The sequence below is a fragment of the Pelophylax lessonae genome (genome assembly GCF_965119305.1).
Source record: "Pelophylax lessonae genome assembly, chromosome: 8".
Classification (NCBI taxonomy): Eukaryota; Metazoa; Chordata; class Amphibia; order Anura; family Ranidae; genus Pelophylax; species Pelophylax lessonae.
In genome coordinates, this window is record NC_138775.1 from 241,113,975 (window position 1) to 241,130,751 (window position 16,777).

At 42.0% G+C, this 16,777-nt stretch overlaps 1 protein-coding gene across 3 annotated transcripts in view; it reads right to left on the reverse strand.

Annotated features, from left to right (window-relative positions):
• The window catches only part of OSBPL9 (oxysterol binding protein like 9), a 260,826-nt gene that overhangs the window by 110,153 nt on the left and 133,896 nt on the right, over nucleotides 1–16,777 (reverse strand). For all 3 annotated transcript variants that reach the window (XM_082265508.1, XM_082265507.1, XM_082265509.1), the window contains one exon: nucleotides 331–426. In XM_082265508.1, coding sequence (XP_082121634.1) covers nucleotides 331–426 — 96 coding nt within the window. The remainder of the gene's footprint in view (nucleotides 1–330; nucleotides 427–16,777) is intronic.

Genomic DNA, 16,777 nt, shown 5'->3' on the forward strand with positions numbered 1-16,777 from the left:
AAATAGGGTTTCCATCCGTCCAGATTTCACGGACAGGATCGGATACGGATGGCAGCGGGTGTCAGCGGAGGTGTCTCCGCTGACATCCGCTGCCCCATAGAGCTGCATGGAGGATCCGATCAGATCCGCCTAAAAAACTGACAGGCGGATCTGATCGGATCGCCCATGTGAAAGAGCCCTAACAATGAAATGGGTCCTAATATAACCCTTCTGAAGGTGGCAATATCTGCCTTATCACACCTTACACAATAATATCTCACCAACATTTCAAACAATTGCGAACACATAAAGCAAAAGAAAAAGAAAAAATGAACATAGTGTTGAACATACCTTTATCTGGTCAATTAATATCTGGAGGTAAGCATCTGACTCTGCAAGCTTCTTATCAAAATCCTGAATGCTTGGAACAAACCCAGAGTCCACACCCTGAAAAATAAAACCCCACTATTAAACCAAAGCCTCCTGTACAGTAAGAGAAGACCGCTGGCATGAATCCTGTCTACACAGATCTTAAATGACCAGACAGGCACTTTAACTGCAGACATTTCTTTAGCCTATCTGTGTCTCGTAGAGGGCAATGCACATACATACTGGAAACCCTAACACACGTCTGTACAGTTATCATTCACATTTAGAGCTTGCGATCATCTTTCCTTTTGCTTAGAATACAAGAGCGCTACCGAAAGTAGGCATAACTTTTTTTTATTAATTTATTATAGGTTGTTCAAATTTCACGTATTAGTAGAGTAACTCTTCCTCAGTAATAACTTGTACTTTTTTTTTTCCTATTGCAGGTAGATAATAAATTCAAAGCAAGCAACATGCCGTCATTGAGTTCTTGATGAAGGAGATCTGTAGGCTGTCTGACATCCACAGAAGGCTACTGAATGAGAGGCATTCAGTCCCTAAATCATGGAGAAAAATGCCCATGTATCAAATATTGGCAGGTACATTGATACAGAAGAGGATGGGAAAATCTCTATAATACCTGCCTATCTTATCTATGGGTACAATTTATTTTTTAAATGCTTCTATACACTGTGTTTCAACCATTCAACCATGAATGCAATGGTGCGCGCACACACACACACATATATATATACACATATACATACACACACACATTTATATTACACCAGCTAGATACTAGAAGTCGTTAGGATTATCACACTTTGAAACTAGCTATGGATACCCTCATAGGTTTATAAAACAAAAGATGGATAAAATGGTCTCCTTTACTTGAAAAATAAAAACATGAAAATACAGTAAAAATATAATACTGCCATCAGGACTTTATAGCTGGGTTCATATACATGCAAATTAGATGCATTTTTAACCACATCTAATTCGCATAACATGGGAATGTGACCAGCTTTCAATGGAACCGGTTCACACATGTCCAGGGCTGTCCGTTCTCATCCGATCCGCCAGACGGATGGAAAATAGGGTTTCCATCCGTCCGGATTTGACGGACCGGATCAGATGTCAGCAGACATGTCTCCGCTGACATCCAATGCCCCATAGAGATGCATGGGGGGACCGTACAGATCCACCTGAAAAAGTGACAGGCGGATCTGAACGGTCCGCAAGTATGAAAGGGGCCTTAAAAAAGGTACCACTTCTCTTCACACACACACGGGGGATTTACTAAAACTTGTGCACTGTACACAATCTGGTGCAGCTTTGCATAGTAACAGTCAGCTTTTTGACTTAAGTTTGTTCAATTCGGCTTTGAGAATAAGGCTGGGTTCACACTTTTGCAATGTGGGAACTAGCGCAATTCTAGTGTGGGTTCCCGCATCGCATGTCACTCGCATGTAGTTCACACTGCCCTCTGCGACACCTCCAAATCGGTTCGCAAACTCTGAAATCGTACAGAAATTGGATAGAATGGGTATGAACACCCATGCGATCCGATTCCACTGCAGACCAAAAAAAGGGTCCTGTACCATTTTGGTCCAAATGCGATGCAAATTCAACCATACAAACTGTATGGCTGAAATAGCATCACACACATCACAAGATCTGCACAGCAATGAGGTGCAAATCACATGCGATGTCTGTGTTTGCACCAGTGTGAACCCAGCCCAAAATCTAGAAGTTTAATGCTGGGATACCATTTCCCCTAATAACCAATGGAACAATAGTTACACTGTAACCAATCCTCCAAAGCTTCTTCTTTTCAAAACGTATCTGTCATTCGCACTCTGATGTCATCACTTACAATGCAGGACCAGAGAATGAGGATTTAACCCTTGCATTGGGGAAAGGCCACTGCAAGGGAAGTTTTTTTTCATTCTCTGGAGTTCAGCCTTAAGACATATAACGTTTTTTGTACTTTAATATTTTTTTTAAAAAAAAGATCAAACAGCAACAAATATTCTGTATTAATGGCCTGTTCACAGGTGGTCATTATAGCAGAGGTATGTGGCTATAGAGTGAAACAATGATAAAGTAGATCATCGTCAAATACACAAACATCTGTAATGGGATGTTCTTCGGTAAATATTCAAATATGGAAAAAATAAAGCATGGAGATACGGATGGATAGGGGATTTTGCTTTAAATATTAAAATATTATTTAAATCTTGTTTTCAGTTTGTGCTGCTCAGATTTAGTTCAACTTTAAATGCATTTGTGATTGGCAGACTCAGCTGGTGTCAGAATTCTTAGTGAACCAGCATACTGTTGTGAAGGAAATCACGACTGCAACAAAGTCTGCTACTTTCCCCTAGTCTAAGAGCCCATTCAGACAGGGGCGACACGACTCGCTGGGGCAACATGTGAAGTCGCGGTGCTTCGGCGCGACATGCACAGACTTCATATAATTGAAGTCAATGCAAGTCGCCGCCAGGTAACCCCAAAGTAGTACAGGACCCTTTTTCTAAGTCGGAGCGACTTGTGTCGCTCCTATTAGAACGGGTCCTGTGCTAATCAATGGCAGGCGACCGACCGCAACTTGTCAGGCGACCAAGTCGCCTGACAAGTCGCGCTAGTGTGAATGGACCCTAATGGCCCGTACACACGATCCAAAAATCGTACGACCGATCGTCTTTTTTTTTGCATGCTAGTTGCATATCGAAAATGGAGAAGTTACTAAAGATACGAAAATTCTCGTACAAAATGGATAAAAATTCGGATGGGATGTAATGTTTTGTAGTATATTTGTATTGTATTTTCGGACAACTGTACTGATTAAACGAAAATCGTAAGATCTGGTATCGTACGAGAAACATTTTCATGCTTGCCTGACCGGATAATAAAATCGGGTGAACTGCCGTGATCGGCTCTCCAAAGTGTTGTACTAACGCGCCCATTATCGTACGATTGCTTAGAAAGGGGTATTTTTCATCCATTTTTCGGACTGTGTGTATGGCCATAAGGCAAAGATACCATGATTGTTGCTGGACTGCCACAACTCCACACAGTCAAGCTGGTCATAATTCCAGTCCAGTGAGTACCCAACGCTTTTGCAACATCACTACATTTCTGCAGGGACACCGTAGTAATGTAGCAGTCGGCGTGCAGAACCACAGCACGGGGGGAGTGAAGGTATCAAACACACCTGGCCGGGTGCTGAAGATTTTACGGCCTGTGTAGTTCTGCTAGACAGCAATGACAATCCCCTCCCGTCAGCTTGGTAAGTACTAGAAGGCTTCTTTTGCGGGCTACCTTTTGAATTTACCTTTCTAATGACCAAATTACTTTAATGTTGGCAACAGAAAGACTGATGTCTCACTGACAAAGAGACAGACATCTACCCACCCTACAATGCTTTGCTGGGACGTCGGGACCCATGGCAATTTTTTCTCTCCAATGGGTGGACACTTATTCCCTTTGCTCCACAGAAAAAAGAACAATCAGAGCCTGAGACGTACAGACACAGTTCCGTAAATAGACCACGAAAAGGAAATAGGTGCTTTGCTTTGTATAAAGGGTTTGTACAGCAGCCTCAGACAGGGTGTAACCACACACTCCATGGAGCAGAAGAGCACAACCCTTCCCTAGCAGCAATGTTATTATACATACATCCATACATACATACATATTACTAAGCTCTAAATCCAGGAAAACCAACTGCACCAAGGGAGAACGATTTCTGTTACACCCTTAAAGGGAAAATCCAGTCAAAAAACTGGAATTTTGTCTTACTGTAAAATCCTTTTCTCTGAGGTTCACTGAAAGACGCAGCTCCATGTCTTCTAGACCCTTGGGCTTATGCTGCGCTCTCTGTAGGAGTAGGTGGAAGCAATTTTTGGGGGAGGGGGGTCACCACAATATATGAAAGAAATAAGGTACAAAAGGGAACATTTTTGAAAGTTTAGAAGGATACAGAGTGGGACTTTGGGGAGTGCAGCTTTGATCCAACTTTACACTCTCTGGATCAGTCGCATCAAAGTAGTGCAGGCACCTTTTCAAAGTTGCTGATTTTCAAAATGGCATAGATGGGAGCGGGTGCCATTAATTAGTCGCACTGGTGGAAACGTAGACTTGAGCTGCCCATACACTAACCGAAAAATCATTCAAACTAATTTTCGAAAAACGAAAAATCGGCCGTGAGAGCAGACGATCGTGCCATCATGTAATGACCGAATTTCAAACGATAAATCGTTCAATGGACATAAATGAATCCGTTCAGTTTGTTACATATGCCTAGTGCAAACAGTTCAGGCAAGAAACACATTAACCTTTAAATTTATCATTCGTAAGATTTTCCGGCTCTGAAAAGTTAAAACCGATTTTCTATTTGTGCCCATTAACTGGATGAAAAAACAAATGACTGACCAAATGACAGATTTTCTAACGATTTTTCGGCTAGTGTATGGCCAGCATTAGTGTGGTTGCCTGTACTATGATCATTGTAGGAATGTGAGCTGAGACCCCCCCCGAGCACTTCCAGCTACACTGACAGTTCTGACAAGTTCTACTTTAAGCTGCCCATAGATGGATCGAAGTTCAGCCAATTCCTTAAGGACCAACTGAATTTCGATCCATGTATGAGCATTGTGGTTGTACATAAGTCGATCTACTTAAAGCGGAGTTCCACCCAAAAGTGGAACTTCCGCTTTAATTAGTCCTGACCCCCTAACATGGGGCATGTCTTTTTTTTTTGGGGGGGGAAGCGGGTACCCGCTCCCACTTCCGCTCGGAGCGCCGCGCGCCCTGAGCGGAAGTTCTTCTCTCCCCCACCCTCCCTGCAATCTTCTGGGACACGTCAGAGGTCCCAGTAGATTGCCTGCCAATCAAGATGCGCAGCGCAATTTGCGCATGCACAGTGCTTACCCGGCTGTGAAGCCGCAAACTGTCACAGCCGGGTGCCCACAGCAGTGATGCCGGCGCCGCCGAGACCAGAGGGAGAGGATCGAGGCTTCGGGCGGCATCGCTGGACCGGGGGACAGGTGAGTGTGTGTTTATTAAAAGTCAGCAGCTACACTTTTTGTAGCTGCTGACTTTTAACAAACACAGAAATGGCTGGAACTCCGCTTTAACTTCTGTACAACTGCCCTGTTGGGAAATTTCTTCTCAATAAGCGCTGCAGGCTTTAGCTTATCAGTGTATTCTGATGGTGGGAAGCATCTCCACTGTGAGAATACAATGACACAGCGAGAAAGATTTTCCCATCCACCTCGAATATGTGGATGGGGGAATCACTGGGGCTAAACAAAAAAAAAAAAAAAAAAAAAAAAAAAAAAAGGACTCATCTATGGCAAAGCTTTACTGTGATAGAACCCCCATTCCATTATTTTCTGCATGGTGGTGGGCAAGCAGCATCTCTTAACCTTATTCCCAAGGGTTCAGAAAACAAACACACCCCTCAGTTACAATTATGTAAAGGTTTTCTTTTCACAGAAGTATACTTGAGCTGGTAGATGAATTTATTGAAATTCGGACAGTTCAGGAGGAACTGACTACATTTTGATCAGTGTGTGACCATTCCCACTCAACAGAAGTCTATCGTTTGAGCGACTACTGTTGAAGGAAGACATGTTGAAAACTAGTTGATCAGCAACTGCAGCTAATCACATGCAGCTGCTGATCAGTGTATTCCAACAGCGGCCAGTCCTGCTGTCAAAATATAATGTCCCAGTGGGGGGGGGGGGGGGGATTCCTTTAACCGTCTCACTTGTTCGGAAGGAGAAATCTTCATATTTTTTTTTTTTTTTTTGTTCAGCCCGCAGGCCATTTATAGCCTCAAATTACCTGTAAGGTATTTGGAGCATGCTCTGTGACCAATATGGGAGTTGTGGTAGTCTAACAGAGCAATATTCTTCAACAATATATACACAGTGGTGTGATCTCTGAGCCACCATCTCAATCCAGAAGGTGGATGTTGACTATGTGTGACACTTGAAGGTTCAATACTTCTGGGGACATAAGCAGACAAAAGCATTGTGAGGGGGATTATTGCCACCTCAGAGATTGACTACTTATAAATCAGAAAGGTGGGTAAACACTTGACTTTAATTTTTTCGTTCATCAAGGGGGCAAAATGAAAAAAAAAAAAAATCCACAGAAGCGATGTGGACGCAGGGATCTGCCTCGCTGTGCTATTGTATTTTGACCCCCCCCGTCTCATTTGAATACACATCTCAGTGCTGCAGCCATAGGCAGAGGCGAGTCTAAAGCCTTGTACACACGCACCGATTGTTGGCTGTAAATTTTCGGCCAACGTCCGATCGGCCGATTGTCGGCTTGTTAGTATGATGCTTCCGACAACCGACTGCGACTTTTCGGCCGAACAAAATCTGGGCCGATTGTTCGTCAGTCAGTACAGATTTCGGCAGACAAAAAAAATCAGATGAGCAAGACTGGGCATGCTCAGAGAAGAAAAAACACGGAAAGTAAACCATCACATGACATCACTTCTGAAGTTGGTTGTTGTTGGCTGAAAAAATTAGTGTGCAGTCTAGGCACATTCCAACCAACACAACAACACTGGACAAAAGTCGGCCGATCGGTCGGCCAACAATCGGTGCGTGTGTACGAGGCTTTACAATCGACTTATGTTCAACAGACAGGGTTATACAGAGATCAAAATTTGGCCAGTTCCTGCTGAACCAACCAAAGGAATTGTGTGAATGGGTGTTCCTGTGAAGTGTATGGTTATACAGTTGAACGCAGTGCAGATAAAACGCAGGTGTTTAAAACACAAAAGTCTATGCTTGACCTGCTTTGCAGGCAATGCAATTGTATCTCCAATAGGACAGGCTGTGCTCAGAGAAATGTAACGCAAAAGCAGATTGGGTAAAGCCTAAAAATCCACACTGCACCATTAAAGTAGTAGTAAACCACAGCTGTAAAAAAAACAAAAAAAACAAACACACAACACCTGTAAGGCAAATGCATAACGTGCTAGCATGCATCGCATACTAGCATATTATGAAATACTTTCCCTGGAACTAAGCCCTCCAGCACTGTGCTGTCACCGCTTAAAGGGCTGACATCTTCCCCTGGTCTTTCAGGTTCGTGCATTCTGGCTATGCGATTGGCCGAACCCGCAATAACGTCACTCTCGTGCATGCGTTCAGGAGCCCTCAGTTCTGGCACAAAGCTCTGAAGGTCCAGCAAGGTATGCCGGACCTTCAGAGCACAAGCGCTGGTGATGTAACTGGCTGCATCCAGGGTGAATATCTCCTAAATAGCGATCCGACTTTTTTGGATCCGATACCGATATCTGGCATTGTGAAATCGTAGATACCGAAAGCGATCCGGAGCTACACACAAAGCAAGCGGCTGCAGTACAGAGCAAAGCCGCTGCTTCATGTGTGTGACTCCTCCATTCACAGGCGGAGTGCATCTGATATCACTCTGCCTGTGAGCCGGACCTATACAGGAAGTAGTGGCTCCCATCCCATACTACTACTGCACCAAGTAAGGGATGGCTGAGCCGTTACTCAGCAAAAACCGGATCGGCCAATGTTACCGATCCCCCGATCCATCAAAAATGGCCATATCGGCGCCGATATCCGATCCGAATATCGGATCGTTGCATCCCTACTCCTAAACAGTGCACATTTAGGTGATATTCATTTTACCTACAGGTATATTATTTTTATAGGTTTACCTGTAGCCTAGGTAACAATCACCAAGTGGGCTTTACTACCACTTTCAGGCAAATGGAAATCTGCTGACCTGCGTTTGTCTCAAATGCACATCAACACAATGATTTAAAAAGCAGATTTGTATGACAATATAAAAACAGTTTGATATTATTCATTTTTACTCTGTATTCCAAAGGCTGTTTTTTTTTACTGGTTTTTGTAACCAGTAGCAGAGGTCTAGAAGCTCCTCTTGCTTATGTTTCCCCAGACAGGCTAGGACATATCTGGGTCATGTGACAGCTGTAAATTGGTTTAGGAAAAAAGGTACTTGGATTTTTATTTTTTTTTTATTAAAATAATTACAGTGCCACCATCCACATACAGAAATAGAAGGGACAATATAAAATTAAACAGTGTGTGTTTAGTATCGCTTTAAAACTGATACACTATACAACTTGATTGCACAAACTACATACAATCACCCAGACTTGGGGAAACAATGTAATGAGTACAAATCCATTCAATTTGAATCATACCAGGCAAACCCTTGCACTACATAGTTGATGGCAGATCTAAAAGGAGATTGTATAATCAGGTTTTTTATAGTGTGGTCGTCTTTATCCTACATGCACAAGCTCTAGAAATAGCAGAAATGCATCTATTGGTTCAACAGGCTTTATCTATACCTGATGTCTAGGAGAAACCGGAAGGTATCAGGTAAGGACACAGAACACCCTTACAGGCCCTCAAGGTTCCAAACGCAGTTTCATTTCTGCTAGCTTACTCCGGAACGCTTGCACAACTATTAAAAAAAAAAAAAAAAAACAACTTTCCATTTCCATGTTCTGGTGACGGTTGATAATCTCCAACTGAAAGATTAACTCCCTAAACACAACCTCCCTCCTGTATATGTACCATTCTCATATTCGGTCACCAACCTTTTGTCTCTATGTCCCTCTGTCCAGCAGGGCAGGAGACAGCAGCCTCATCCTCGTGTCATCTCTACAGGGTATACGAGGGGCTGTTTATGCCACGTACTTCACAAAAGGGAGGGGGAGACGCTCTGGGCTGCTGCTGTGCCAGTTCTTGGAAGAAAGAGAGCTGTGCTTATACAGCCAATTAACTCCAGTGCTGACATCACATGTGCCCATGCACGCTAACATACAGTATACATCAATGCTGCTCCCAATAGAAAGAAAAAAAGAAATGTATATTATTTGAATATATATATATATATATATATATATATATATATATATATATATATATATATATATATATTTTATATTTTTTTTATATTTGTATCAAATCAAAGGTGTGTCTACAATGTCAGATATGGGTAGATTGACATTATGCTCTGTGCACTGCAGAGATGCAGAGTGTGGTCTGAGGTTAGGAGAGAGGAGGCATACAAAACAGCCCTTCCCTAAGATCACTTCACAAAGCATTATATCTAACGTGAACAGGACCTAAAGACTCTCATACAGATGCACAATGGGGCTTTTTTTAAAATAAAGCCATCTCTTCCCAATAGCAACCAGGTTTTTTGGGATTATGAAATGAAACCAAGCTTGTTGCTATGTGTGATGGTCCTACTGTGCTACAGTTCTTCTGTTCCAGGCATACGTTTAAAGTGGTTATGAAGTCAGACATTTTTTTACCTTAATTTATTCCCTGCATTAAAGATAAAAAAATGTCCCAGTAGTTGTACATCGCTACCCCCACCTCCCTAAACAGTTACCAGAGTCCTCTCTGGATCTAGCACTGTGCCCGTCTGCAGCAGTGCTCTCTCTCCTCTCCCTCTTCTCCTAAGACACAGGGGCAGCAGCAGGAGCCATTGGCTCCTGCTGCTGTCAAAATCCTGTGAGGCACAAGCATGGGAAGGGGCTGAGCTGCGCTGTTTTTGTGTGTCTATACATAAGAGCGAACCCCACAAGTGGCGCCGTTCTTTGTTCCTCCTCTTCTGTGTATACCTCCGTAGCAAGCTGCAGACACAAAAGAAGAGGTGCAAAGAAAGCCAGCAGTGGACCCTAGATGAGGAGGTAAGAGGCCGCTGTGTAAAAAACAATTACACAGAGCAGATAAGTATAACATTTTATTTTAGGGGGGCGGGGGGGGGGGGGGCTTAAAAAAATTTGCAACCCCTTTAAAAGGGAAATTTTAACTAAAACCACACCAATTAATACAAACATTCCAAAATGACCACACTGTAATTGTAAATGACCACACTGTAAAGGAGATCCATAAATGACCCATTACTGACCAATTTGTTGGCTAGTTTCATGTTCTGTAACAAGCACTCAGCTTGGTTCCCTATCCATGCTTGCACAGTCTTCACTCTCAAAGAATGCGGAGCTGAGAGAGAAAGTGGACTGGCCATGTGAGGGTAGAGAACGAAGCGGAGTGCATGCACATGAGTTTCCAGAGTCGCACATCAACTGGCCTTGTTCTGTAATGCTGAAGTAGTTCCATAATTTATTCAAGACACTTCTTCAGTTCAAATGGATGAAAGGAAAGCGATGTGGCTTGGAAACAGAGATGTATAGTAACGAAGTAGAACTACTTAAGTACTGTACTTAAGTACCGAAATGCGGTATCTGTACTTTCCTAGAGTAGAATTTTTTTCTCCTACTTCTACTTTTACTTCACTACATTTTTTCGATGATTTCGATACTTCTACTCAAGTATTTTTTTTTTTGTGCTGCATAGTTACTCGTTACTTTTAAAAAAATTACCACTGCCAGTAGATGGCAGGTTGCATAAAGCTCAAAAAAATGTGTATAATGTCATTTGTAAATCAGCGCATACGAAAATAAAGGCTGTGTATAATAAAAGCTGCTATACCAAATCTTTCCAATAAAAAGAAAATATGAAACAAACAAATAAATTGTGCTACAGCGCTTAAAGTGCATCAAGAAACTACTAACAAACACAACTTGGCTGTGCGAATAAAGTGCCTGTGCAATCGATATAATAACATCGTTGCCCCCAGTGCCCTGCCCACACTCCACACAGTATCAAAAATAAAGTGACATGAATGTGCTAAAGCCTAAAGCCCCGTACACACGTACCGATCGTCGGCATACAAATGTTCCTCTTTTCTCCCCGGGATGTCGGTGTCTGTTGAAAAGTGCAAAGACAGCACAAGGACAGCACAAGAATTTTGTCTGCAGACTTCAGCTGACTGCAGAAGTGATGTCATGTAATGGTTAACTTTCCCTGTGTTTTTAATTTTCTGAGCATGCCCAGTCTTGCAAATCTGCGGTCTGTCGGCCGAATTCTGTACTGACAGGCGAACAATCGTCCGTTCTGGTGTCCGCAGACAAAAATTTTCATGTTTGCAAGAAAGACTTTTGTCCGCGGATTGTGCGCAGACATCTGTCGGAGGCACCATACTAACACGCGTACAATCGGCAGATCTTTCGTCCGCCGACGTTTGTATGCCGACGATCGGTACGTGTGTACGGGCCTTAAATGCAGTGAAAATAATTATTTCCACAATGTTACAGTAAATTCAATTCATATAAAATATGTCAATAAATCACAATAAAATAAGTTATGAAATAAGTTAGGTCAGGTGCGTGCAACAAGTTGAAGTGTGTAAACCTATCTATAACGAAAAGTCCATAAATGAATTCCAGTGTGCAAATCTAAAGTGTCACTTCACTTGTCAGATGCTTCCACCTCCTTCAGTGCTCGAGTGAACGACCAACACACTTAATGGTGGTGGCACTGGTGGATAGCGTCTGGGTGGCACTGTGGCACTGGCACTGACTGCACTGGTTCAAAAAGCCATATATATTTAATCATTTCAATTCTCAATCTCATAGGTCCTCTCCTCATAACATATTAATAACTTAGGTGATGAACTTCTTGGCGACCCTGGCAGGATGACAGGGACACCCGCCACTTCTGGAGCCGAGCCGCTGTGATTCCCCAACATGTGACAAAGTGACAGCCAGGAGATCTAGTGGCTAGTAGTGCTCAACAATACCGCTTTTATATATAAAAATGAAATAAAATATACTGACTCACAATTTAGTAGTAGGTAGCGTGTAGCAGTAGGCAGCACAACTCAATTCAATCAATCCCACAGCCTCGCTCGCGCCGCGGCCCACGGAATCACTGTCATGATCATCAAGTTAAGACCGCACAGGAGGAGCCATGCTGCCGTCTTCCCGCTCGAGGTCTCTGCCTCTAGACGTGTTGTGTGTCACTCAGACTCCACCCCTTAGGGCCCTTACTGAGAGGAGTTGTGACGCGGGCGGCGGGACGCGGGAGCATTTTCTTCGTCATCTCATCTTCTTCTCTATGAGGTGAGTGAGGTGGACCGTGGAGAGGGCCTAATCCTTGCCATGGCAAATGTGCCATTTGAGAATCAAATAATCAATATACAGTAAAATATTAATATATTATATACACACGGGTCATGGGTGGCTTTTTTGAACCAAGAAGAGTGAGACTGACGGCTATGATGATTATCCGACCATTCATGGTCCATGGACCATAAGTGTTGTGTTGTGGTGGTGCCTGTGCTTCCTGCGGCCTGCCTCTGCCTGTGCGGCTGTGCCTGCACTGCAGTGGCCACTGGCAGTGGCACTTGACTTGAGCAAAGCAAATGAGCACTACTAGTGTGAAGGACAGGTGGTGGAAGCATGTTCTGACAAGTTCTTATAATGAAAATAATATAGACAGCTTTTTGAACCAGTGCAGTGCCAGTGCTACTAAGGTGAGAGGCAGAGAGAGACAGAGAGAGAGGCTATCCAGTCCACCACTTTATTGAGCAGATCACAGAAGAAAGGTGGAAGCATCTGACAGCAAGTGACAGCACTTCTTAGATTGCACACTGGAATTCAGTTATGGACTTTTCGTTATAAAGTTTAGTTTACACACTTAAACTTGCACCTAACTTATTCACAATCACAACTTATTTTATTGTGGTATTGTCATATATATTTTATATGAATTACATTTACATTGTGGGAATAATTTGAATTGCATTTAGCACAGACATGTCACTTTATTTTTGATACTGTGGGCGATGATTTTGAATACAAGAAGAATATATATAATTGCAGGCACTTTATTAGCATTTTTAGCACAGCCACTTTGTTAGTAGTTTTTGATGCATTTTTCACTTTAAGCGTTGTAGGTTTGATGAAGCTGGCCTGGCACATCATCATCAATTGAGCAAATCAAATCAAACGCGATTAAGAAGACTGCGCATTCTCCTGTTCTGCCTTTTGATCAGCTGAAAAGATGGACGAACCAAAAACACCACCTTCCACCCCTGGCCCTTCAACTTCAAGTTATCTGCCTGGCTGTGAGAGTGAGGAAGCTCAGGAAGGAGACCACCCCTGGCTTTAAAAGGTGGATGCTTTAAAAGGGGAAGGGAGGGACATACTTTTATCTGTTTTTTTGTTTACAAAAAGTTACAGCCTAAGGAATTGTGATTGTCCTTTAGGTTAATCATTTGAATAAATCATTTGAAATAATAAAAAACAATATGATGTTCAAACTTTTGACTTCTTTCTTTAATAACTACATAACACAGTACTTCTACTTTCAGTACTTGAGTAGAATTTTTTTTTCAAAACTACTGGTACTTTTTACTTTTAGTACTTAAGTAGCAAATTTTTTGAAAAAACTACTTGCAATACTTAAGTAAAAAAAATGTTGAATACTTTAGTACTTCTACTTAAGTAACTTTTTCTGCGAGCACTTCCACTTCTACTCAAGTCACTTTTTGATCGAGCACTTGTACTTTTACTCAAGTAGAAATTTTGAGTACTTTATACAAGTCTGCTTGGAAAAGCTACAAAAACACCTTCAACACTGCAGAACAAGTCCAGCTGAATATGACTAACTACTACAAGCTACCCAAATGTAAAGTGATAGAGCAAGTTTTAATATCTACTATTTGCTCCATTAGGTTCATGGCTACACATCAAGTCTTCCACTCATGGGCTTTTTGTGGCTACCAAAAGAGAAAAAAGTACAACTAAGTAAGCTTGCCCTTACTTAAAGTCTAACTGCAGCTTAAAATGTCACCAACACCCAGGGCCCTGCATTCACTATATCTGCTCTCCCACAGTACACATGAATTATTGTTATTTTAAGATATAGAGATAGATAGATAGATAGATAGATAGATAGATAGATAGATAGATAGATAGATAGATAGATAGATAGATAGATAGATAGATAGATAGATAGATAATAAATTATTATATTTTATATAGATCTGTCACCGATGACTGATCAATGTACCAGCTCGCTGCCAGTACCATGTGACCGCTGTGACCAATCCCAGCAGGTCACATGACAGTTGTAAACAATGGATGGCTTCCTTTCATGCCATCCATTGTGTACAATTGTGTTGCTAGCTGTGATTGGTCAATGTAATCACATGGCACAGGCAGGACCAATGACGGCCTAACTTTACCATGTGATTAGCTTCAGCCAATGACATCTAATTACAACAAAACAAACTGGATGAATCAGTTTTTATAATTTTTTTTTTTTTCGTTTCTTGTTTTATTTTTAAGACTGCACAGATTGTATAATGTATGGTTCAATTTATACACATACCAGTTTTAGGAGTTTTTTCTCTTGCTTTGTTATTCGGGTAATATCTTGTCCATAATTTATCATTTCAATAATAGTGTTGATTATGATTAGTGTTATCATCAGCATCTTTTTTTCAGCACTCTTTTTATGTAATTATTCTGACACTCATTACTATTGACTCTTTGGTTTAAATTAGTATTTTGTGGAGGGCATATTGTATTGATGTCAGATTGACATGATAATCTTATGTTCTTTCTAGCCCTGATGAAATGAGCATGTAGACCCTCAGAATGTGTTGGCTATTTCTTGCTCTGTTCCCCTAAACTTTAATAGAGTAAAGTTGTATCTGGACCTCTTAGTGGCGTGGCGCTTAAATTTCAACCCTTCGTTGATATTTAATGTCTGAGGCTTACAAACACTTTAAACTCTGTAAAGTGCTATCATTCTCATCTGTTGAGAAGATTAGAGAATGGGATGGCACCCTGACTAGGTGTGCAATACAAGACTTTCTGTAATTAAAGGTTATTCAAAATTACCTTTTAATTTTAAATCTGCAGCCATCCGATATATCTCATAAAAAAATTTTGTTTTATTGATTACTAAAAGAAAAAAAAAAAAGAAAAAAAAACACACAGCACCGAAGGCATTATGTACACAATGCACAAACACCCTAGAAGTGTCATTTCCTGCTTGTGTGATTGTAAGAGGGAAAAGCAGTGAGCCAAATACAGGGACCCATCATGGTGAAATCATCAGACAGACCCTCCCACTTAGGATACAGGAAGTTATAGGATGAAGAACAAGCGACGTGCTTTGAAACGCGTTCCTTTCTCCCAGGGGTGTCAAACATCCTCTCCATCCAGGCTCCAGCTTCCATCCTTGGTTGGTTTGTCTTCCCGCAGCAGCAGCTCCCTCCTGCCTGTGCTCCTCTCCCTGGGGCTCAAAGTCAAAGCAGGGGAATTCCACAGCAGCTCCAGGCACCAGAGGCAGCAGCTTAGACTTTTAATGCTTTCTTTGCACAAGCTCCTCTTTTGTGACTGTTTAATCATTAATAGTGGCTGTGCTTGTCTTTTCCCTTTAGGATACAGGAAGTGACTAATTGGAATGCAAAACCTGAATTTCAACAGAGTGTATAGCTGCAGGTAAAACTCTACAATGAGGTTAGTCAGCATCCTTGCAATGTATATGACTGATATGGAGAACAGTTCTTTCATCAAAAGGCAAGTTTGACTTTAAAAATGATTGCAGTTGTATTACAAAGTTTATTTCCTTCCCCTGTAATTCCTAAACCGTGATACAGGCCTTCGATGATGACTAATGGAAGTTCTTACTGCCTTGGTTGGCCCATTGCCAAGCAATGTTTACACCTTCTAGGTCTCCGATACCCTCTGTAATAACACCACCACCAGTCTCAGGCATGGAAAATAAAGGCTGTCTCTAGCTCACCACCCCTGAGAAGATTACAGAGGATGTCACTGGAGTCTTCATTGGAAGTCCGTATTTGGGACTAAAGCCCTGTACACACGCACAGATTGTAGGCCGACCGATCGGCCGTCTTTTGTCCAGTGTTTGTTGGTTGAAATGTGCTCTAGACTTGCACTGGACTTTTGTTGGCCAACAAAAACCAACTTCAGAAGTGATGTCATGTGATGGTTGACTTTCCGTTTGTTTTTTCTTCTCTGAGCATGCCCAGTCTTGCTCATCTGATTTTTGTCTGCCGAATTCTGTACTGACTGAGGAACAAGCGGCCGTTCTGTTGTTGGCCAACAAAAATTTTATAGCATGCACACCAGATTTTTTTCAGCCGAAAATTCGCAGTTGGTTGTCGGAAGCATCATACTAACAAGCCTACAAATCGGCCGATCGGACGTTGGCCGACAATTTACGGCCAACAATCTGTGCGTGTGTACGGGGCTTTACAGAAATTTTGTGATAAAAGTGAAGTCGTCCTTCATAGGTTGCCACCAGTTTAGAGCCTGCCAAAAGCTAAAGTAATTTTAAATAAAAGCACAGGGGTGGTGTTTGGTGAAGCATACATCCCAATACTCCCAGTATCTTGAAGGCGCACAGTAAGCATAAGGAGCATACATTTTTGGTGCCCATTAGCACAGCTTCAATATTTAGGAAGATGAAGAAAGAACCCGGTTCTTATCACAAAGAAAGAA